This window comes from Musa acuminata, chromosome BXJ3-1 (genome assembly GCF_036884655.1).
Source record: "Musa acuminata AAA Group cultivar baxijiao chromosome BXJ3-1, Cavendish_Baxijiao_AAA, whole genome shotgun sequence".
Classification (NCBI taxonomy): domain Eukaryota; kingdom Viridiplantae; phylum Streptophyta; class Magnoliopsida; order Zingiberales; family Musaceae; genus Musa; species Musa acuminata.
Genome location: NC_088349.1, coordinates 22,449,729 through 22,473,769, shown reverse-complemented (window position 1 = coordinate 22,473,769; position 24,041 = coordinate 22,449,729). Strand labels below are relative to the sequence as shown.

General features: G+C 45.1%; 2 protein-coding genes across 3 annotated transcripts; one reads left to right on the top strand and one right to left on the bottom strand.

The window, feature by feature from the left end:
* The first annotated feature begins 2,305 nt into the window (after nt 1–2,305).
* On the top strand, nt 2,306–3,259 carry LOC135628765 (inactive protein RESTRICTED TEV MOVEMENT 2-like). Its single transcript, XM_065135662.1, has 2 exons — nt 2,306–2,465; nt 2,568–3,259. Exons 1-2 carry the CDS (start codon nt 2,354–2,356, stop codon nt 3,149–3,151), a joined length of 696 nt encoding a protein of 231 aa, XP_064991734.1. The 5' UTR covers nt 2,306–2,353; the 3' UTR covers nt 3,152–3,259.
* Nucleotides 3,260–6,088: 2,829 nt separating this feature from the next.
* On the bottom strand, nt 6,089–22,955 carry LOC103999283 (uncharacterized). Of its 2 annotated transcripts, XM_009421010.3 has the most exons (5): nt 22,816–22,934; nt 7,985–8,012; nt 7,787–7,897; nt 7,642–7,679; nt 6,089–6,634 (listed from the first exon to the last, which is right to left on the bottom strand). In XM_009421010.3, the coding sequence occupies exons 1-5, from the start codon at nt 22,879–22,881 to the stop codon at nt 6,449–6,451; spliced, it is 429 nt and encodes a 142-aa protein (XP_009419285.1). In that variant the 5' UTR covers nt 22,882–22,934; the 3' UTR covers nt 6,089–6,448. The 2 variants fall into 2 exon arrangements, with proteins under 2 accessions (XP_009419285.1, XP_009419278.1); XM_009421003.3 differs by having other exon boundaries at nt 7,787–8,012; nt 22,816–22,955.
* Between the last annotated feature and the right edge of the window lie 1,086 nt (nt 22,956–24,041).

Sequence of the window (24,041 nt, the reverse complement as noted above, 5' to 3'; positions counted from 1 at the left end):
CTTGTAACCTAAACTTGTGGTGACTAGGGCTAAGAAAAAGAGGATAGTAACAACCGCGAACATGGCTGAGAAAAAGGGAGAAACCATATCAATGGTGGTAAAGGATAGAAGAAAAAGAGAAGAAAAAGAGAAGAAGATGGAGATAATGTCGAGGTCATTCTCAATCATCTAAGTAGTATTCTCATATCATGTTATATCATATTTGTAATAGATTTTTATTATGATCACTTGAGAAGTTTTTAGATATTATGCACGGTGACGTAATCTTTATATCTATATTATTTTCTTATGATTATCGCTTGAGTTTTGGGCAAGAGACTTTGAGATTTATACGTTTATTATTTTTATAGTAAATCTACTTCTTAGTTTGCATATGATTTTTTATCTTTTTCGTTGGAGAGTTTTTTCTATGTAAATCTTGATATTCTATATGATTATAATTTTTATTTAATTCTACTACGTATTATATCGTATTTGTATTTATTTGTATACAAATTTTTTTTATCCCATAAAAAATATATACCTGCTGTTGTTCCCTTATCCTTAATGGATCTGTTGGCTCGGGCCTTACTGCTTACTGAGAAGAAAGAGCTATCAAGTGAAGACTGTTTTATTATATTTGCTACTGAGTGGAGCTTTGGTTAAAGAAACAAAGGAGCTACCAGGATGTAATAGAGGGAAGGGGAAGTGGGTGAGATCGAGAGGCTTTCTACCTCTATCATTTCTGGGCTTGCTTTTATGTTGGCGAAGGACAGTTGACTTCCGAAAGGAGATTCGGTCATGTTTGACTGTCGGATGGTGTGTGCAGATCCGTTCATTCCCGTGGACTACTATGACAAATGTCTACGACAAATCTGCGCGCAGATCTGATCTTTTATTTATCGCAACTAGCACAAGATCTCAGCTTCAGTTTCTTACTGTCTGATACTTGTGATAAAAACGAGGAAGACAATGAATGAGAAGTTTATCAAATGCAGCTTGTCCACATAGATATAGATTTAATAATTAAAACCAAAAAGAAATGTGTATGTTCCACATGTAGAAGCTAGCCAGAAAGGTCAGATACCGATATGTGTGTATGGTTGCCATCTCTTTCTGGTAGATAGATGACCATGATGAGACACTGCTGGCCGCAGCAATAGCAAAAGAGAATTGTATTGGTGCATGATTCAGGAGAAAAAAAAACAACTACGCGCCGCTTGGGTATATTAGACAGCTAATGATGGTAGATCACGCATGGAAACGAACCTCTTATAAGACATTTTGGTTGTTCGTCAAGTAAAAATATGCTGAAAATGTTCGGAGTCAATCAAGATTCATTTCATGTTTGTTTCAATATCAGATGACGTTAAATTCAAACGTTTTAAATCTATATACTTCAGAATATGTCAAAAATCTTACAAAACTATATTGGAAGTATATTCAGTAAAACATAAGTTAACTTTCGATTTAATAATGTCAACTGAATATCAAATCTGTAAGAGCTAAATGTACTAGAGAATTAGATTCCTAAGAGAGATCTTTTTATAGTGTAACTTAAAAATATTATACTCAAGATCATGAATTTGATGATAGAAATAATTATATTGATATTTGGTACAATCGTGTCACACCAATTTCGAATAATATAACAATCATGAGTAAGGTCGTAATGTTTTAAGACAAAGTTGTACAAACAATATGATAGTAAGGTGGTGACAAAGATATCGGTCTCATGATACTATGAGTCAATTATGCGAGAGATATCGATCATATGATACTAAAGTATCAATTACACGATGCTAAGGTGTCATCATTTAATATTGAGGTAAGGTGTCTCAAAATAATAGTCATTCTGGATTTTGATACATCAGAGAAGGGAAAAGGCTCAACAAGCTTTGTGAGCTGGTCATAAACACTGCTAGAACATGAGAAGCAGGAACGGTATGAGAGAAAGGCAATGGCTGGTCTAACATGTGTTTCTTGGATTGCTTTCTGTCTCATGTTGACTGTAGCAATGTAATGGTTCATTACATTACAAGAACTTCTGGCTTATGATCCAAGAAACATAGCCATTAATTTAAGCTGGGGAAGTAGAAGAGTGGAGACCAAACAAGGAACCTCCCTTCCCCATGCTATGAGGCGACCTAAGTAGAAGCCCCATGGAGATGGAATAGCCCAGCCTTTACAACAACTAGACCACAAGGAACAATGTACCGGTGATGTATTTCAAACCCAAAGTATCCTTATCTTGTACAAGTATACATATCTATATATAGTCGACCTTGCACTGTTTTGTGTCCATCATTTTCGTCCGATCCATCGCACTGCAGGCGTTCGACCCCCAACACAGCACCTACGTAAACAGCCTCGCATGGAAACAAGGCAGAGATCGACCCTCCCACAGCGCGTCTACGAGGACTTCGTTCCTCAGCATGAACTGCTTCGGGAGAAAGACGAGGACATCCTCGTCGTTAATGTCGCAGGCACCTTCTTCTGCTATAGATTTCGGTCGTTAAACACATCAAATTCATCCATTTTTCTTGAGAATAAGAAGCTGTTTTGTTCTTCTTTCTTTCTCCACATAGGTTTCAGCAAGGACCAGCTCAAGGTCAAGTTCAACAGACATGGGAAACTAGAAATGACCGGAGAGCGCCCCTTGACCGACACCAAGTGGAGCCGCTTCCACAAGGAATTCCAAGTGCCCGACCGCAGCACCCTCGACCGCATCCGTGCCAAGTTCTACAACGGACTTCTCGAAATCACGCTGCCAAAGTCGTCCGGCATGGCCGCCGTGCAAGATGAGCCGGCGGAGGCCGTGAAGCAACAGGATGTGAAGAAGAACCAAGAATCTGATGCACAGAAGGTGGCGGAAGATAAGAAGGATCAGCTCAAAGAGCCGAAAGGCACGGAGAAGGTGGCAGGCAAGGATGGAGATGAAGATGGTAAGGAAGGCACCGAAAGGATCGATGCAGGGAAGAAAGCAGCAGTCACACCAGCAAGCTATTGTGGTGGCAAACGCAAGCTAGTGAAGCTGAAGCTTAAAATAGGCAAGCTGAACTCGGGAACGTACCAAGCAAGGCAGGTCATACAAGCCTTGGTTCTGACTATGGTGGTTTCGGTGGGACTGGGATTGTATCTGCACTGCAAACCGAGTCCCAAAGATAGCTGAGCGTTGTGTCTCCTCCTCATATCGAATGAATGCATCATGAGTTGTAATTTGTAATAACACTTGCTAAGAAGACGAAGATAAAAGTTGCAGTTGTTGCTTAAAATTGTATGTGACAATGTGTTTTTTGCCTTTATTGATATAAACCTGTGAACTGGTGATAAATTTTGTCACAGTAGCTTTTATCATTCGACAAACCTTTTTTTGATTGGACTGGTGATCTTTGGTAGAAGAACACCTCGTCTGAGATTGCTATTCTTCGCATGCATGTATGCATTAGAATTAGAGCCACTACTCCTCTCTCGGTAGAAGAACATAGTTCTACTTCATGACAAGGGGGCCACGCCACTATCGTCTGCAACAGATGGTTTTCACAGTGTCTGCAATCAAGTTTTTCTTTTTTGGCTTCAATCATTTATATCCGTCTCTCAGTTTCATTTGATCATGCAAATTATTTTTTCGTAGTTATCAATGCTGAATATTTAGAGGGAGTGTTTCGTATTTATTTTTGTAAAATTTTGAAACGATGCATATACCCTTGCAAATATTAACATCCCTACATACATTAAGATCTTCCAAATATATTGATATCGATAAATAAAAAAACAACAATTAACACTTTTACAACATAAGCATTTTTAGAGGATATTAATGTGCCAAATGTTGATCAATTTATGAAGATTAATTATGAAGTCATGTAAACATGTTTTTAGGTTCACAAGAGTACACATACTGGACTTCAAAAATTAACAAGAGATATATGAAAATAATTATCTTAATTTAAATCTTACAATTTCATTAATTTAAATCTTCATCAAGATTCGGACAAATTTTATTAATTTAATTTTGTTAACCTTAATACATGTCACACCCGCCGCGCGTCGGTTACTGTGATTGGACCAACATAGTGGGCCCGTCAAGGGGGCCCGCGGGTGTGGGTGTGCTGGTATGCCGGAGAGCCATCATCAAAACCCCCATTGGCTTCGACGTTTCCGCAGACCTGCTTTCGAGAAGTCATAGGTTCTTGATGTCTCCGGAGTCGTCTTCCTCGTCGTCGAAGAAGAAACGGAGGAATCTGGAGATGAGGGTTGTAGAGAATGCTAAACGAAGACGCGTCACCTTCGCCAAAAGGCGCCAAGGCCTCTTCTCCAAGGCGGAGGAGCTCGGCGCCGTCTGCAGTGCCGACGTCGCCGTCGTCGCCTTTACCTCCTGCGGTAAGGCCTTCTCCTTTGGCGATGACGCCATCCGTCGCTACCTCCGCCTGGCGCGAGAACACGATGGCAATCAAGATGGCAGGGAGGAGTGTGGCTCGGTGAAGGCGACGGGGATGGAAGATCCCGTCCGAAGACTGAGATTTCTTGAGGAGCTCCGGCGTAAAGCAATTGCTCGCGCCGAGGATCTGGCGCAAGCGCGGGCTGAGGCTACCGCGGCCAGCAGCAGCAATGGGGGCACCGAGGCGGGGGAACCGTTCTTGGTCGGTGCAACGACTTCTTGGGGACCGTCCTCACTTGTGGAGACCCCCGTAGGCGACTGCAGCCACCGGAGCAGTGAGGAGGACAGTCTTGAGCGGTGTGGCACCGTCGAGGAGCCCTTCGTTGTTGACGCCACGGTTTCTTGGCCGAGCTCGCACCACTCGTCGATGAGTTGGGATGCCTTCGCAGCCGGCTAAGGTAGCGGGGCACCGAGGAGAGCGAACCGTTCTTGGTTGGCGCTACGACTTCTTGGGGGACATTCTTGCCCGCAATGTTCTGACTCCATGTTCTTCATCTTCTTTCCATCTTTCACCTCGAAAGTTGAGGGAGTAATATGGAGCTGCATGAGATTAATTAGTTTGTATCATTAATTGTCCAGAGGGCGCCAATCTTCTCCCGTCATAGAGTTGGCTTTATGTAGTCTTGCATGATGTTGATGTGATTATACCAAAACAAAGAGCACATCATTTGGGGACGAACATTTTTGCTTTTGCTTGTAGCAACATTAAAGTGTATGTTAATAATAATATCGTTCAGGTTATCTGCAAATTCTATGGATCAGTGGTAGTGTTCTAATGAAGTATTATAATAACTGCCATTATATGAAATGGAATGAGATATAGTGCAGCATCTAATTCCTAAGATTGGATTATATGAATTGGAGAAGATATTTGGATATATCTATCACATAAGCAAACTTTTCCTTGGCCTTATTTGTTGGATGATCAACATCATTATATCCTCCGTAAAGTGTTTACAGCTCTATTTTATCTTAAACATAATTACATTGCTAGGAGAAGCTATAGTTGATGATGGATCAAAAGACCAAATAGTAAATCTTGTTAACTGCCACATAATCTCTGGCTGATGTAAATTCTTTTGTCTCAAATTAAATGGAGAAAATAATGACCTAAGAACATAATCCTGAAGTTGGTAGCCAGCAGTATAAAGAGTATACAAATAATCTAAGCTTTCTCTGCTAAAGTTTTCTGCATATTTGTGATTAATATTTTCCATCTGGTGTAAGCCTTTTAGTTTCCTTCTCTCTTTTGCAGTTTTTATCCTTCATTTTGTTTTGATTTTGCTTTCTTCATTTACATCTGAATTTTTTTGATTGACAACATTGAGCAAGCATTCATGAGAGCCTCTTTTTTGTCTTTTCATAATTGGAACATGATATTGTGCTTCCAGATGATGGGGAGGTGGAGTTTTAGCATTACTAAGGTTATAAATTATTCTCGCAACTTAATCATCTACAATTCTTTGGTTAACTAGGATGAAGAGAATCAGAATCTATCATCTCTGACCAACTCCATTAAAGTCAACACCAAACAAATGACATTGTGCTGCTCCAGTTTGAATTGACACCCCCTCTCCTCATTCCACCACAAACAACCAACATATCACAAGTAAACACAATATTTACAGTTTTTAATGAACAAATTTTTCTGCACTTAGAACCAATGTATAAGTCCAAAACATACCCTGCAGTTAACCACCTCTAACACAGTTTTCAGGCTATGTAGAAGTGTTTTTTGGTACAAGAGAATCATCAATACAAACTTCAAAAATAAAACTTTAATTCAGACCAACATTTTCCTTGTGAATATGCATATAAAAATGTCCAAAAGACAACCAAGATGTTTTCTAAGGCTAATTATGAGGGAAGACTTCCACATGTTCATCCTTGCAAAAACTAAAGATAAGAAATACAAATAATCCAATATATGGTGATGTTAGGAATGATTTTATGACACTCCACAGAGAGCTGGCTTGGACATCCAATAATTCACAAACTGAATGCTAGAGAACAACACAGTTGATGAAGTTATAGACTTGATACAGCTGAGAGGTTCATAGCTGGGAGGTTTTCCAAGAAGAAGGTGAATATTCCTCCAAGCAGGAACATGAAGGCAAAGGCTAGTAGTATCTTCCCAATATACTGAAAACTGATAGTTGAATTTGGCTGATTCATAGTCATCGGCTTCTTGAAGGATTGGAAGTTGGGTGATTTCTGCAAAATTCCAAGACAGACAGCAAAGATGCACTCATTCAATTTGTCTACAAAATAATAACAGAAGATTACACAAATGAGTAATAAATCATATATTCAGGCCGCTTGAAAATTTAGCAGCAGCAGAACTTTTTGTTTTGATAATAAATATCAGTTATCTAAGCAGGTCCTGATGGCATTTTTCTGGCAAGACGCTATCATACATATTCTTATTTCTTCATAATTTCTCACATTTTAGTTTCGAGATAGGACAAAAGTATACCGTTCAATTGTCATAAGCCGAGTTCTGCTTTAGAAAACCACTACTACTTTGGGGATTGTATAGACGTAAAGCATGCTAGCAAGGCTAACTAGCTACTTAACAGGACCATGTAGTGCAGAGTTTTCAAATTTTTCCAGAGATGATGTGTGCTATAGAAATTTTAAGAGACCTATTAGGAGTTCCCTTTCGGCCTTCATCTATTATATCTCCAAATGGCACCTCTAATGCACTTTTTGTGAGCTGGAATATGAAGATCTAAGCTGTCTTCAAGACATCAAATCAATCTTTCTGTTCCTGTGGCTTCAATGTATCTCTTTTTCAAAAGGTCTTTAATGTGAATTTTCTTTTAACAAAGATGAATACACCGTAAACCTCATAATCCCCTAAAAGGCATTAAATGACTTTCACTATGGATAACAACCTACTCCATGAAGCCAGCCAATGGAGAAATAGCATGGAATTACCACTAATGATAACAACTTATGCCACAGAAGTAAGCCCATGGAAAAATAAACCTAAAACTAAAAAGTTGACAGCTTGAAAAAAACCATCGCTTTTGGTTTGTCATGTTCTCTTGCTTAGATTATTCAATATGACCCTCTTTGTTATTTTTTTGCCCACAAGACTCTAAGAAGTAACATTTAGTGAATATTCTAGCAATACAATCAATATTATAATCTGCTATAGTTTCAGGAAAGCATGGCTGAAGATTAACAAACAAACATATAGTGATGTCTGGAAGTACCTTTGAATTCTGCAGCATTCCTATTGATTTGTCATGCCCTGAGATTAGAAGAATATAATTATAAGAAACACATTTGTAATATCAACTTCCAGACAATTGTTTAATATACAACTGAATCTTGTAAAATTCAGTGTCGACTATATACCTTCATCAGTAACAGTCTGCAAATTCCAACCTTTCCCGTAGTTAACAAGAATGGAATTAGGACCAAAGACCACAGGTTCCTCCCCTTCCTTTACAGCCTCAATATGCAAACCTGGGGCAACCCCGATATCCAATTTACAATTGATCACATACAATGCATATCCAGCAGTGGTTCCAGCTGCGAACCTCCTAACCTTACCTGAGCTCCTGCAAAGAACCTCCAAAAACTGTCCCAAGAGAGAAGTTCAATACAACAAATAGAAATACAGATGGAAAGCAGAAACATTTCATCTGTCGTAAGTGTAGCCTCGGAAGGTCAACAGAGTATACAATATGCTAAGCACAATAACCATGGTGATCCTGCCCAATTTCACAATAAGCAAATTATCGAACTTCATATGCGTCTCATATCTGCCCAATTTCACAATTTCACAACTGCCCTAACAGAGGAGCATGAAGCTCATAATCGGCCGGGATGCTATAGTGCTCTCAGATGCGGCCAAGCAGTTCCTTGGTCACAATATAATCGAAATCATGCAGCGATTTCGAAACTTGAAGGGCCCGCACGACCTTCTCGTTCACCGGGGAGGCCCAACCCGACAACGGGCTACTTCCCCCAGGACTACTTGAAGAAGAAGAAGGAGACAAAGAGGAGGAGGACGAGGAAGAAGAAGAGGACATCCCGACCGACCTGAACCGCTAAATAACTGAGGAAAAATGAGGACGACGATGACTGAGGAAGAGAACCAGGAAAACCACAAAGCGAATGAGAAAAATGGAGCCGGCAGGGGGACTTATAAAGAAAAATCCACTGCCCGAAGCAACCCTTCGCCTACTCAAAAGAGGAAGACAACTCATTTCATCATAATGGCTCATGAGAAGGAGTGCCCAGGCCCAAACTCCCAGGCAAGGCGACGAGAAGATATGCAAAAGGACTCGAGAATCCTGCTCAAAAGATTCGAAACCCAATCAAGAACTAGAGCTCCCGCCAAAGCCAAAGTCGAAGCCGGCTTTTCTTCCATTCTCCAAAATGCCAAAAATTCAAAATCTCCCACTCAAAGACATCTTGTAGAGATCGGATACCTTCTTACCCAAACTAGTGCCTGAGTAGTGTTGCTCAACCAATCACACGCAGCCCATTGACGCTGCGCTCAGCCATCATTTTAGCAGTTGCTCGGCCAGGCCAGTCCCTAATGCTCAAGTAGTGTTGCTTGGCCAATCACACGCAGCCCATCAGCACCGCGGTCAGTCATTATTTTAGCAATTGCTCGGCCAATTAAGTGACTGAGTAGTGTTACTCGACTAGTCACACGCTACCCATCGGCGCTGCGCTCAGTCATCATTTTAGCAGCTGCTCGGCTAGGCCAGTCCCCAGTGCCCGAGTAGTGTTGCTCGGCCAGTCACACACAGCCCATCAGCACTGCACTCAGTCATCATTTTAGCAGCTGCTCGACCAACTAAGTGACTGAGTAGTGCTGCTCGACCAAACAAATGCCCGAGCCATGTTGCTCGGCCAGGCTAGTCCTGTTAGAATCCTTACAGATTCTAAACTTGAGGTTGATCTCTTTAGGGGATCGGCCTCCTTGGAACTCTATAGGGGTTCCTCCCTCTAAGTTGCTGCTCAAAGGCTGCAGAAAAGATTCATCTATTGCTTATGAAAAGAGGAGGAATACATGGTTATTTATAGGGCTTCTAAACCCTAACTCCTAATAGGACTCCTACTCAAGACTCATATTCCTTTACAACTCCTAATTCTTCTCTAAGAAACAACCTCCTAACCCTAGCTGGCCTCTTCACCTCTTTAATAGGGGTCAGCTTATGTAGGTTTTACATGAATATCCCTCTCAATTAGGACTCTCCTAGCCAGAGTCCTAACAGACCCGCCCTCTTCAAATCAGCCTTGTCCTCGAGACCAACGATTCATGAATTCTGAGAATTTGATCTTCAAGTCGTCATAGTTCTCTCAAGTGGCATCTTCTGTTGGTAGGTTCGCCCACTGTATTAGCACTTCAGTAGTGGGTCGTCGTCGTCGAGTCATGATCCGTCGATCAATAATAGCACTTGGCTGGGTCTGGAGTTCTCCTTGGGTAGTCATATTTGGTAGGTGGCTTTGGGCTATCTCCAAGCACCTATTTACAACTTCCGTCTGACCGTCGGTTTATGGGTGATATGCTGTACTCCTTTTCAATTTAGTACCCTGCATATGGAATAACTTTATCCAAAATTTGCTCGTGAAGATGCAAGTAGAATTTGTCATAAGCACAATGCGACCCTTATAGCGTAATTCTTTTGAGTCTCAATTGTAATGAGCCACGGAGCTTGGTGCTTCCTCCAATTTTTTTATTATCTTACTGGTCTCCGGATCTACCTGCCATTCCATCTTAATATCCTCAAGGAAGTCGCTGGTCGGAAGTGAAACGACCGAAAATTCAGCTTGTTCGGGTAACTATGAAAGCGCATCTGCAACAACATTCTCTTTCCCCTTTTTGTAAGTCATTTCATAATCAAATTCAAGAAGTTTTGTTACCCATTTTTGCTGCTCAGGGGATGATATCTTTTACTCCAAAAAGTACTTGAGGCTTTAATGATCAGTTTTAATTTGAAATCGTCGGCTGATCAAGTAGGGTCTCCATCTCCTTGTTGCGTGCACAATGGTGAGCATCTCCTTATCATATGTTGATATATTTTGATGGGAGGGAGACAATGCCTTGCTAGTGTATGCAAGTGGTCGACCATCTTGCATGAGAATAGCTCCAATTCCGACTCTAGATGCATCGGCCTCAATAATGAAGGGTCGGTTGAAATCTAGTAGTGCTAGCGCCAGCGTCGTCGTCATGGCTACCTTAAGTTTGTCAAAGGCAGTGGAGGCTTTGTCCGACCATTGGAAGACATCTTTTTTCAGGAAGGAAGTAAGTGGTGCACTAATCTTTCCATAGTTTTTCACGAACTTGCGGTAGTAGCCTATTAAACCCAGAAAGCCATATAGCAATTTTATGTTCCTCGGGGTCGACCAGTTCTGCATTGCTTCTATTTTAGAGGGGTCCACCATCACACCTTCCTTTGATATGATATGCCCAAGATATTTCACCTTTTGTTGAAAAAAGCAAAAATTTGTAGTGATCGTTGTGTGTTCGAAAGGCGGTTTTCGGTATGTCTTTTTCGCACACTCGTATTTGATGAAACCCTGATCAAAGGTCCAGCTTTATGAAGATTTGTGCTCCCTTTCATCTAGCAAAACATGAGAGCTCGGTAATCAACGCATATTCGCCATGTTCCGTCCTTCTTGCGTACAAGTAGCACCAGTGAAGAGTAGAGGCTGTAACTTGGCTGAATAACTCATGTTTCAAGCATATCTTTTACAATCCTTTCTATTTCATCCTTCTGGAGATGTAGATACTGATATGGCCGAGTATTTGCTGGAGGTTTGCTTGGAAGAATCGTTATATAATGATCATGCCGACGGGTAAGAGGTAGGTTGTGCGGTTCGTCAAATATATCTGAAAATTCAACAAGCAAAGGAAGTAGGTTTGGATCTTCAAATTCTATTGGCTCTCCCTTAGTTTGCTGCTCAAGTTGTACCAAAAAGCCGCTGCATGCTTTATGCAAAACCTTCTTCATTTGTTATGTGCAAATCGTCGTTACGTCGCTCCCATGTTTCGCGTGCAATATCACTTGTTTCTCCTTATTGTAAAATTTCATAATTAGTTACATAAAATTTCAAGAAACATCACCTAATGTCGTCAACCATTTAATTCTGAGCATGGCCTCATGATCATCAAGAGGTTGGAGAAAGAAATATGCAATTATCTTTTGGTCCTGCAGCAACAGTTTCACTCGCGAGCGCCTACGATCATACTTCAAAATCCATCCGTCGGCGACCTTAACGTCAAACCTACTGCAATTCCCGATAGATAAGGCCATCCGGACAGCAACCTTACTATTTATGAAGTTATTAGTACTGCCCGTGTTAATGAGAACAGTGATCGATTGTTGTTTGAGAAGGCCTCCAACTTTCATCGTTTACGGGTTTGAGTAGCCGGCTAGTGCATGTACCGTAACTTCGATCGGTTGTGGCTCTTCTTCAGCATCTTCTTCTTCATGTTCAAGGCTCTCTTCTGGATGTTCAATGACCTCTTCTTCTACTGGTTCAATCATAAGAAGTCTCCCTTTACTACAGCGATGCTCACGGCTCATCGCAATGCCAACATAACCCCTTCGCATATCGTTCTCGAAGCTCTTCTCTTGTCAACCTCTTTAGTGCAAGGACTCGATCGACAGTGGGGGGCCTGAAGGCTTCAGTGTTGCTGGTACAGGAGCAACCCTAGTCCTCCGAGCTTCATGGTTCAATCGCTCCTCTTAATGTCGTACGAAAGAGATGGCTGCCATAAGCGTGTACGGTTGTCACGCTTTAACTTCTCCCCGGATCTCCGGCTTCAAGCCCTCAATGAAGGTCCCCAATAGTTGTTTTTGAGATCAGCCACGAGTTTGATTAGATAACCTTTCAAACCTTGTTTAGTGCTCCTGAATGGTGGAGGTTTGTCGGATCTTTGCTAGTTGTCCGTCAATGTTCTCGTAATCAGTTGGTCCGAAGCGGATTAGCAGTCCTTCTTTGAATTGTCACCATGAGAGGATTCCATGAGTGTGTTCAAACCAGTCAAACCACTGTATGACATCCCCTTCAAGATGTATAGCCATAATTTTTACCATAGATGCGTCCGCGGTTTTGTGGTACCGAAAATATCGCTCCGCGCGCGAGATCCAACCAATTGGGACTCCTTCCCATCTAGGGAAGTTCACCCTCATGCGTGGATAGTTGGGATCGATTATAGAACCTCCCCTCTCTTGGAAGTCATCTCTTCGGGCTTGGTGCGATTGGTTAGAGCTCTCCCCTTGATATGATTTCTTCGGGCTTGGTGGTCGGCCCAAATTAAGTTCAGTAAAGAGAGTCTGAATCTTATTTTTCATTCGCGCCTCGAAAACTTCGAATTTAGCATTGATTGCCTCCTTAAATGCCATAGTATATGCTTCCAAATCTGTGATATTAAGATCTCTTTTTTATTGTCGGGTTAAAGACATGTATAGGTTGAGAGAAGTGATGGTCGAAAGGGTTGGTGGATTGGTGGATGTAGGTTGCGGTTTAGGCTTGTTTTGTGGTTGTTTTGGGTGCAGTTTGAGGGTGTGGTTTGGTGGAATTTTAGGGCTGTGGATGAAAGTTTTAGATCTATGGTAGATGGCAGCAAAGGTTTGATAGGAATCAATGGAAGTTGCTGCAGGTATGTGTTGTCTTGTAAGAGCAGAATTGTCGTCAAAGAAACAACAATTTCTCGATGAAATTTTCACCAAAAACTTGAGAAATTTGAGGAGGGAATTGACAGCAAAATCTCAATTTATATGACAACAAGGATGTCCAATTGAATCAAGAAAATTTTGGCAGTATAACAGCAAGGAAATTGGTGCAAGTTGCGATAGCAGAATTCTCATCGAAAAATTTCAGTAGTTTACAACGAAAATTTGCAGCAACACAAAATCGTTTTTAGAGATGAATTCCTCAATATATCAATCTTAGATAAAAGCCAATATGATCTATAAAGTGTATAAGAAATTTTATTCAAAAAAGATTGTAAATAGATGGGTTAAGGCAACAATATGTGGCTGAAATTTTCTGCAGCACAGATTTTCAAGTGTAGCAGATTAGACATAAAAGATCAGTGGTTTATATTAAGAATTTTTCGATGAAACTAAAGGGAAATCCACTGTTAGGAAGTGTCAAAGCTATCATAAAAATTTTATAGAGATTTGGACAGAAAAAACGTAGTAACAAGATTAAACAAACTATGCTCTGCGGCTGAAATTTTACAGTGCAGATTTTCAAGTATAGCAGTTTAGACGTAAAAGATCAATGGTTTATATTGAGAAGTTTTTTACAAAACTAAAGGGAAATCTACTCTTAGGAAGTGTTAAAGCTGTCATAAAAATTTCGTAGATATTTGGATAGAAAAAATGCAGTAGGAAGATCAAACAGACTGTGCTATGCGGTTGGAATTCTGCAATATATCTTTCGTAGTAGAGATGAAAACTTTACAACGAAAAGTTTATGCAGCAATATAGGAATAATTTTTTTTTTTGGATTTTCGAATAAGGATAACTAAATTGCAGCAGTAGTAAGGTAGAAAACCAGAACCTGTTGCAATTCACGGGAGGATCAAAGGATGATCTGCGGTGGTGGAGATGACGACGGAATTTGGCGACGATCTTTTAAGCAATTGTGGGAATTATTTTGGGTGGTTGTGGAGGGCTGGTGGATGGCTGTAGAAGGGCAACGAGACGCTAAGAACGCTGCTCTGATATCAGGTGTTAGAACCCTTACAGATTCTTAACTTGGGGTTGATCTCTTTAGAGGATTGACCTCCTTGGAACTTTATAGGGGTTCCTCCCTCCAAGTTGCTACTCAAAGGCTGCAAAAGAGATTCATCGATTGCTTATGAAAAGAGGAGGAATACATGGCTATGTATAGGGCTTCTAAATCCAAACTCCTAATAGAACTCCTACTAAAGACTTCTACTTCTAACCAACTCCTAATATGACTCCTACTTAAGACTCATATTCCTTTACAACTCCTAATTCTTCTCTAAGAAACAACCTCCTAACCCTAGTCGGCCTCTTCATCTCTTTAATAGAGGTCGGCTTAGGTAGGTTTTACATGAATGTCCCTCTCAATTAGGACTCTCCTAGCTAGAGTCCTAACAAGTCCCTAGTGCCTGAGTAGTGCTGCTCGATCAGGCCAGTCCCCAGTGCCTAAGTAGTGTTGCTCGGCCAATCACACGCAGCGCTCAGTCATCATTTTAGCAGCTGCTTGGCCAACTAAGTGACTGAGTAGTACTACTCGGCCAAACAAATGCCAGAGCCACGTGGCTCGGCCAGGCCAATCCCTAGTGCCTGAGTAGTGTTGCTCGGCCAATTACACGCAGTCCATCGGCGCTACGCTCAATCATCATTTTAATATCTACTCGGCCAACCAAGTGCCTGAGTAGTGTTGCTAGGCCAAGCTAATGCCCGAGCCACGTTGCTCAACTAGGCCAATCACTAGTGCTCGAGTAGTGTTGCTCGATCAGTCACAGGCAGCCCATCGATGCTGCACTTTGTCATCACTCGAATAGTTGCCCGGCCAAACATGGGCCTGAGTAGTAATGCTCGGCCAAGCCAATGCCCAAGCCATGCCGCTCGGCTAGGCCAATCCCCAGTAGTGTTGCTCAATCAAAGGCAGATCCGAGCAATGTTGCTCGGACAAGTCTGCATCCAAGCGAGTGTCCTTCAACCTGGGATTTCGGAATAATTGTTGGGCTAGCCCTACATCCAAGACGTATAGATCGGTCAACTCAGCCTTTTGGGGATGTTCATCAACCTGATCGGCACCAAGGAGGAAGTCCCTGACCAACCAGCTGCTAGACTACCAATCCAAACACAACAATCGACCCAACCTGCAAGACGCATCACGCCATGCACCGGGCCCCTTGGAGAGGAACCCGATGCATGCCTTCTTCAAGGGGCAGGGGGGTGGGGGGTGCTGCGGGGGGAGAATGATACGACATATTTTGACACCCCTCACGTGGCAACAGATAGAGGGCCACCGGGCTGACGCAGAGCGACACCTCAAACCCGGACGAGGCGTACAGGTCAACATCGGACACCTTGGAGCTGTTCCGCAAAACTCGGGACGACGCTACACGGTGCCGACCCAAGCGGCGCCCCTCAGTGCCAACCAGTACGGGTCAGTTGGCGCTTGGTGCCGGACACACCGGAGCCGCTCCGTAAAACTCGGGATGGCGTCGCATTGTCACGAACGGTCGTCGCACACCCGCAACAACTCCGTTCAACGAACCGTTCGTCGCTCCCACCCGCATGTACAGCTGCTTGACAGCATGTTTTCTCATGGTTTTGGGTCATTTTACTTGTAAATATGTAAGTTCGAACAAGCTGCAGCGTTGCAAAGCGACCGTTCACCGAACCGAGCAAAACAGCCCCAAAACAGCCCAAAACAGCTCCGTTTTCGCGTGCCGCGGGAGGTGAGCGGAGAGCTGCCTCCGCTCACCAAAATGTCAGCCATCTCAGACCCCAGGAACCCCCCGGGTGGCACATGGCTGGATGGGGCTTCGGTTATATACCGGGCGTTGAACACTCTTTCGCAAGTTCGCACGTGACCTTTACGGGAACTTGGTTTTGCGCCCGGGACCAGGTGAGCGGCTGTTTGTGGGCTTGCAGCTGTTCGTTCATCCTTGAAAGCCTTGTTTTTCTCCCTCTCCCTCTTTTCTCTTGTGCACACAAGGTGTTCGACGAATTGCTTGTAAAGCTTTCCTTTTCGCGAGACTTCGGGACTTGTCCGTTGCTCGTTCTTTCGATCTAACTCTCTTTCTCTTTTACAGGTCCTTCGGGACCTGCGAGAGGTTACAAAGTGGGCTGATCCTTACGGAGCAAGATCGCAAGGGCGAAGCGCGACTTAGGCAACGCAAGCTAAGTTCGCGTCTTCGACCGCAAGGGTGCCGCACGCCTTAGGCAATTCCAGCTAAGGTCGTGACATTGTGGTATCAGAGCGGGCAAGCTCTTCGATCGAACAGCGAACGAACTTCGCAACTTCGCCATGGCAAAGCATCGTGGCGAATCAAGCAAGACGGGGCAAGCCGAACCCTTGCCCCAAGCAGCCGCAGGTGGGCTGCATGTGCACACTCGCTCTCATGCTGTTGGAGCCGCTCACGAGGATCGCGGCAGCGAACAGGATGAGCGAGAAGTTGGCAACTCTCCGCGAGCGGAGGAAGCACAATCTGGTGCGCTAACTGGGAAAAAGAGTCATAAGGAGAGACTCACGACGGCGGAAACCCGCCTGGATGTTCTGGAAGCGAGCATGGAGGAACTCTACCATGGCCAACAAAGACTTGTTGAGGTAGAGAGCTCGCAAGAGGAAGCGGAGTCCAGGATCGACAAGGTCGAGGCCCTAGTCGACCGACTGTCTGATGACACCAAGGACTCCGTGCAGCACTTACAAGATGTTGTGGCGGAACTCACCGCAAAGGTGGCCATGCTTATAAGAACGCTAAATGCGGGAGGAGGCAACACCCGCGCTGCACCGCCATAAAATTTGAGGGCACCTGAGCCCCATGGATATGGAGGGGCTAGAGATGCCAAGGAGCTCGAGAACTTTCTGTTCGACATTGAGCAATACTTCCGAGCTACGAGGCCCGATTCTGAAAATACCAAAGTTTCTATAGCAACAATGTATCTGAATGGAGATGCGAAACTTTGGTGGCGAACTCGTTGGGAGGAAATCCAACAAGGTCGGTGTCGAGTCGACACATGGGAAGACTTGAAGCGGGAGTTGAGAACTCAGTTCCTACCGGAGAACACAGAGTTCGTCGCAAGAAGGAAGTTGAGACAACTCCGCCAAAGTACCACCATCCGAGACTATGTGAAGCAGTTTTCTGCACTAATGCTGGACATACAGGACATGTCCGAGAAGGACAAGTTGTTCAGCTTCCTTGATGGTTTGAAACCATGGGCTCAATAGGAGTTGAATCGAAGGAATGTTACCGATGTAGTCGGGGCAATTACAGCTGCAGAAAGGCTTACCGACTTTGTTTCCTCTGAAGACCCAGCGAGAAGGAAACAGTCTTCAGGCAATCGCCCTCCAAAACATTCTCGAGGGAAGGAGCTCGGGGGCGAACAGAAGAAGAAGAGCTCCCACAAAGGGCCGAACCCGAAAGGCAAGGCCTCAAAACCTGAAGGATGCTTCTTGTGCGGAGGACCGCACATGGTAAGGGAGTGCCCACAAAAACAGGCACTCAATGCATTGACGGCTTCCATCCACCCTCCCCGATCGGACAAGGGCAAAGTTGTCGCCCTTAGCTTAAGCAGTTCTGAATCCAGCAGCGACGATGAGGAGTCGCAAGGACCCCGAATGGGAGCAATGCGGTTGCTGAACGCTATGCGGGGTCAAGTGGGGGAGAACATGAAGACGAAGGCACAAAAAGCAGGAAGTAGCGAGCTGATGTATGTGGACATTAAGCTAAATGGCCAAACGACCCGTGCAATGGTGGATACGGGCGCTACCCACAACTTCATAGCCGATCGCGAAGCACAGCGACTTGGGTTGACCTTGGAGAAGAGCCCAAGCCAAATGAAAGCGGTGAACTCGGAGGCCAGGCGAATCTCCGGGTTGGCGAAGGGTGTGCCTATCAAAATCGGGACTTGGAGCGGAAACACCAACATGATGGCCGTGCCACTGGACGACTTCCAAGTGATCCTTGGAATGGAGTTTATGCACGCGGCGAAGTTGGTGCCGATGCCGTTCTTGAACTCCCTATGTATGATGGGAGGCGATGACCCCTGCGTGGTTCCCGTCTCTCGGAGAGGAACCAAGGAGCCCCAACATATTTCGACATTACAATTGAAGAAAGGGGTGCGAAAGGACGAACTGACATTCGTGGCTGCTATGAAGCTAGAGCCACTCAACGAAGAGGCCATTCAAGAACCTGCTGTGGTGGCGAACGTCCTGAAGGAGTTCAAAGACGTTATGCCACCCGAGTTGCCGAAGACTCTTCCACCACGCAGAGGCGTGGATCACAGTATCGAGCTGGAGCCAGGAGTGAAGCCTCCAGCGAGACCACCCTACCGCATGCCCCCGCCAGAGTTGGCAGAACTCAGAAAGCAGTTAGGTGAACTGCTAAGCGATGGTCTCATCCGCAGCTCAAAAGCACCTTTCGGAGCTCCAGTTCTCTTCCAGAAGAAACAAGATGGGAGCCTCCGATTATGCGTCGACTACCGAGCCCTCAACAAAGTAACAGTGAAGAACAAGTATCCCATCCCGCTCATTGCAGACTTGTTCGATCAATTGGGCAAGGCGAAGTATTTCTCAAAACTCGACCTTCGGTCGGGATATTGGCAGGTGCGCATTGCTGAAGGCGACGAAGCAAAGACTACTTGTGTGACCAGGTATGGAGCGTTTGAGTTCTTGGTGATGCCTTTTGGCTTAACCAACGCTCCGGCCACATTCTGTACTCTCATGAACCAGCTATTCAAGGAGTATTTGGATAAGTTCGTGGTCGTCTACTTGGACGATATCGTCGTCTACAGCCAAACGCTCGAGGAGCATGTCAAGCACCTTCGGACGATTTTCAAGGTTCTCAGGGAGAACACGTTGTTCGTAAAAAGGGAGAAATGCTACTTTGCTCAAACTGAGATCCTATTCTTGGGGTATCGAATCGGTGATGGCTCCATTCGGATGGACAAGTCGAAGGTGCAAGCAGTTGCGGAATGGCGAACTCCAAAGAAGGTGCTAGAGTTGAGATCCTTCCTTGGTTTCGTCAACTACTATCGACGCTTCATTGCCGGGTATTCGAAGCGGGCAACCGCACTGACGGAGTTGCTGAAGAAGGAGCAGCCTTGGAAGTGGTCGGACAAATGTGAGATAGCATTCCAAGACCTGAAAGCTGCTGTCCTAGAAGAACCAGTGCTCAAATTGCCAAACTATGGAGAGCCCTTTGAAGTCCACACAGATGCTTCGGACTTCGCTATTGGAGGAGTACTCATGCAGGAAGGTCATCCGGTGGCCTACGAGAGCCGCAAACTCAACGAGACCGAGAGGCGGTATCCAGTGCATGAGAAGGAGATGACAGTAGTGATCCACTGTCTACGAGTTTGGCGACACTACCTTCTTGGGTCGCGATTTGTGCTGAGGACAGACAATATCGCCCTGAGTTATTTCCAAACTCAGAAGAAGCTCTCCCCAAAGCAAGCACGGTGGCAGGACTTCCTGGCTGAATTTGATATGGCAATGGAATACAAGCCCGGGAAGGCGAATGTCGTGGCCGATGCGCTGAGTCGGAAAGTGGAATGCGTGAATGCTGCACAACTGGAGGGCAGAGGCCAAGCAAGTCAGTTACACTCCAACTTCCTTTCCCGAATCAGAGATGGACTGTATAGTGATCCCCAGGCAGTTATCCTGATGCAGCTCATCAAAGAAGGCAAGGCACGACGATTTTGGGTCCAGGAGGGACTTGTTTACACAAAAGGGAATAGGGTTTATGTTCCCCGAGTGGACAATTTAAGGCGTGAACTCTTAAAAGAGTGTCACGATTCCCTTTGGGCTGGACACCCCGACATTCACAGAACGTTGGCTCTCGTGGAGAGGGCCTTCTACTGGCCAAAGATGGGGATTGATGTGGAGGAGTATGTTCGAACATGCCTTACTTGCCAACAAGACAAGGCGGAGCAGCGGAAGCCGGTGGGACTTTTGGAGCCGTTGCCCATACCAGAAAGGCCATGGGAGAGCATTTCCTTAGACTTCATATCAAGCTTGCCACCTGTAGGGGGACTTGGATCGATACTCGTGGTGGTCGATCGGTTTTCAAAGTATGCAACTTTCATTGCTGCTCCCCTACACTGTTCAGCTGAAGAGGCGGCCAGACTGATGATGAAGGGTGTAGTGAAGTATTGGGGAGTCCCACACAATATCATTAGCGATCGTGACGCTCGGTTCCTGGGACGATTCTGGACCGAGCTATTCAAATTGTTGGGGTCAAAGTTATACTTCTCTACAAGCCTCCACCCCCAGACGGATGGCCAGACTGAAAGAATAAATTCGCTCTTGGAGCAGTATCTCCGGCACTACGTGAGTGCCAATCAACGAGATTGGGTGAAGCTGTTGGACATCGCCCAATTCTCCAACTTGCAGCGGAGCTCTACATCCAACAAGAGCCCCTTCGAAATTATCACAGGACAACAACCGTCGACTCCGCACACTATGGCAATTGGGTATACTGGGAGTAGTCCATCAGCCTATCATTTCGCAAAGGAGTGGCATCGAAATGCCGATATTGCGCGAGCTTACTTGGAGAAGGCGGCAAAACGGATGAAGAAGTGGGCAGACTTGGGGAGGCGACCACAAGAGTTCAAAGTTGGCGATTTGGTGTTGGTAAAGCTCCAACCAGCATCACTCCAATTCTTCAGGAACAGAGTTTACAAAGGATTGGTGCGTAAGTATGAAGGGCCCTTCCCAATTATCAGCAGAGTAGGCAATGTTTCTTACAAGTTGCAGCTGCCGGCGTGGTTCAAAATTCACAACGTTCTTCACGCCAGCAACCTGAAGGCCTACCATTCGGATCCGCAAGATGCTTCTCGAAGTGTTCCAACTCGGCTTCCTCCCATCACAGCCTCCTACGAGAAGCGAGTGGAAACCATTCTGCCGGATCGTAAGATAAAGCTACCCAGCGGAGCGGAACAGACAGAGTACTTGGTGAAGTGGCGAAAGCTTCCCCGAACTGAAGCCAGTTGGGAGCCTGAAGACACCCTGCGACATGAAGAAGAAGTCATCAACAACTACCAACAAGCGTCGACGAGGGCGTCGACAGTTTAAGTGGGGGAGAATGTCACGAACGGTCGTCGCACACCCGCAACAACTCCGTTCAACGAACCGTTCGTCGCTCCCACCCGCATGTACAGCTGCTTGACAGCATATTTTCTCATGGTTTTGGGTCATTTTGCTTGTAAATATGTAAGTTCGAACAAGCTGCAGCGTTGCAAAGCGACCGTTCACCGAACCGAGCAAAACAGCCCCAAAACAGTCCAAAACAGCTCCGTTTTCGCGTGCCGCGGGAGGTGAGCGGAGAGCTGCCTCCGCTCACCAAAATGTCAGCCATCTCAGACCCCAGGAACCCCCCGGGTGGCACATGGCTGGATGGGGCTTCGGTTATATACCGGGCGTTGAACACTCTTTCGCAAGTTCGCACGTGACCTTTACGGGAACTTGGTTTTGCGCCCGGGACCAGGTGAGCGGCTGTTTGTGGGCTTGCAGCTGTTCGTTCATCCTTGAAAGCCTTGTTTTTCTCCCTCTCCCTCTTTTCTCTTGTGAACACAAGGTGTTCGACTAATTGCTTGTAAAGCTTTCCTTTTCGCGAGACTTCGGGACTTGTCCGTTGCTCGTTCTTTCGATCTAACTCTCTTTCTCTTTTACAGGTCCTTCGGGACCTGCGAGAGGTTACAAAGTGGGCTGATCCTTACGGAGCAAGATCGCAAGGGCGAAGCGCGACTTAGGCAACGCAAGCTAAGTTCGCGTCTTTGCCACATGGGTGACTCGCGACTTAGGCAACGCAAGCTAAGTTCGCGTCTTCGGCCGCAAGGGTGCCGCACGCCTTAGGCAATTCCAGCTAAGGTCGTGACAGCATGGTGCCGACCCGAACGACATCCCATAGCGCCAACCCGTACGATGTCGGACACCCTAGAGTCATTCTGCAAAACTCGGGACGGTGCCAACCCGAGCGGCGCCCCTCGGTGTCGACTAATATGGGTTGGTCGGCGCACGCCTACAGAATACAAGTCAGCCTTCCGAGGAGTTAACGACCATTAAAGGACCGAGTACGACCGACCACCCCAGAGCAGATATAAAAGCCAACCCTCTGACTAATGAGGGGGGATCGAACACTAAACTCTCTATCATTCCACTTCATTCTAACTTTAGCTTTGGAGGGGCCGAGTATGAAAATCCCCCTCCTGTCCTCATCCTGAGTGCAGGGGCTGGCTATGAGAAGCGAGCAGTGAAGCCCACAGCTAAACCCGACCCGACGTTCGTTTCTTCCACCCGACTCTCCACCTGGGCAACCTTACGGGATCGGACCGAGCCGTGCTGATTCCTCGACCACGGCGTAAAGATTCACCAACAGTACCTTTTAGATCACTAATTAACATCATGGAAAGGGGAAATCGAAGCATTTGATCTGCAACTCCATTCTCCTACCAATTGGCATGATGAATATAACCCCCTCAAATGGAAAATCTCAGTAACAAGAGAGAATTTTTCGAGTACACCATTTAAATTCAATACAAAACATGTTAAATATTACGTAAACCTTTCTTGTTTGAGTTCAATTTTACGAAACCTATGAAAGATTATGTAATCCTTCTCACAAGAGATGGATAAGATCAGATGAAAGATCCACAATAGATGACAAAGCTAGTCGTTTTCAAGAGAAGAGAAGATCGACTGACCGGAGGCTGTGAGGACTCGGCAGACTTCCCCCTCTCCTCCTCCTCGTCGCGGCCTTCATTGTCCATGGACGCGACTCCCTTCTCTCTGTCTTCTCCCTCTCCCTGGTTGTTGTCGATCCCGAGTTGACCACGGTACACACAATGCCCTCGAGTTGTGATCTAACGGTTGAGATGTGTTGTTCAACTGAGTTGGTCGCATCTCACCCTTCATTTTTGGAGTGGGTCTTCTTGCCGAGTCGGATTTTTGTACTAATGTACTCTAAATTCTACTTAGAAAAATAATAAAAATAATAAACCGAGATATTTAGATAATATGTTCAAACATAGTTGTTACTTAACGAAGGTATCGTGACTCTGATGAGTCAGCACGGTTAACCCCACGCGCCGACGTTGGGAACTTCTGGTAGGAATGCGAGGGTTGACTTTTCAAGGTCCGTCGATCTCGAGCTCTATATGTGGGAAGACGTGTCCGCTCGTCTCTAGGATAGATGGCGATCTTCCTCATCACGCGGGCTCCTCTTTGGAATGGGAGACAAAACTGACACCTATCGAATCCAAGCCATTGGGTCACCCTCCTCAGTCGTCGGGGTGAAGGCGCCTGTGGCTTGATGGTGACCACCTCCCTGCAAAAAGGCCTTCGTCAGGTGTATCCCGACTTTGGCCCCTCCGACGAGCAAGTTAGATTGGGTTTTATTCCATTTTCTTCTTCCTCTCCTTTTTCCTAGATCTGGTCGAGGGTATTTATACCTACGTGCGGGAATTGATTGGGCCCTAGTCCGACATAGCCGTTGACTCTGGGGGCAGAATAACCTCTTTGATGAGATAGTGTCTTCGAGGGTGCTTGAGCGGCGTCAGACAGCACTGCCCTAACAGTATACGACACCGCCCCCAGCTTTTGAGGTGGTCAGGCTGTGCAGTCGCACCGTTGGAGCTTGACGTGGCATGCACCCCGCGCTTCTGGAGGCGTACGGTATCGCGTCGGTCGGCAACATCTATCAGTGGTTTACATAGGGCCAAAATACGCCCTATCAATAGTTAAACATGGGCCACGAGTATCCGAATTCCTTTTCTACCTAGTGTTATATATATATATATATATATATATATATATATATATATATATATATATATATATATATATATATATATATATATATATATATATATACGACAAAGACAATTAATAGTACCAACAGAAAATACAGATTAACAAGCTTTTTTGTGAA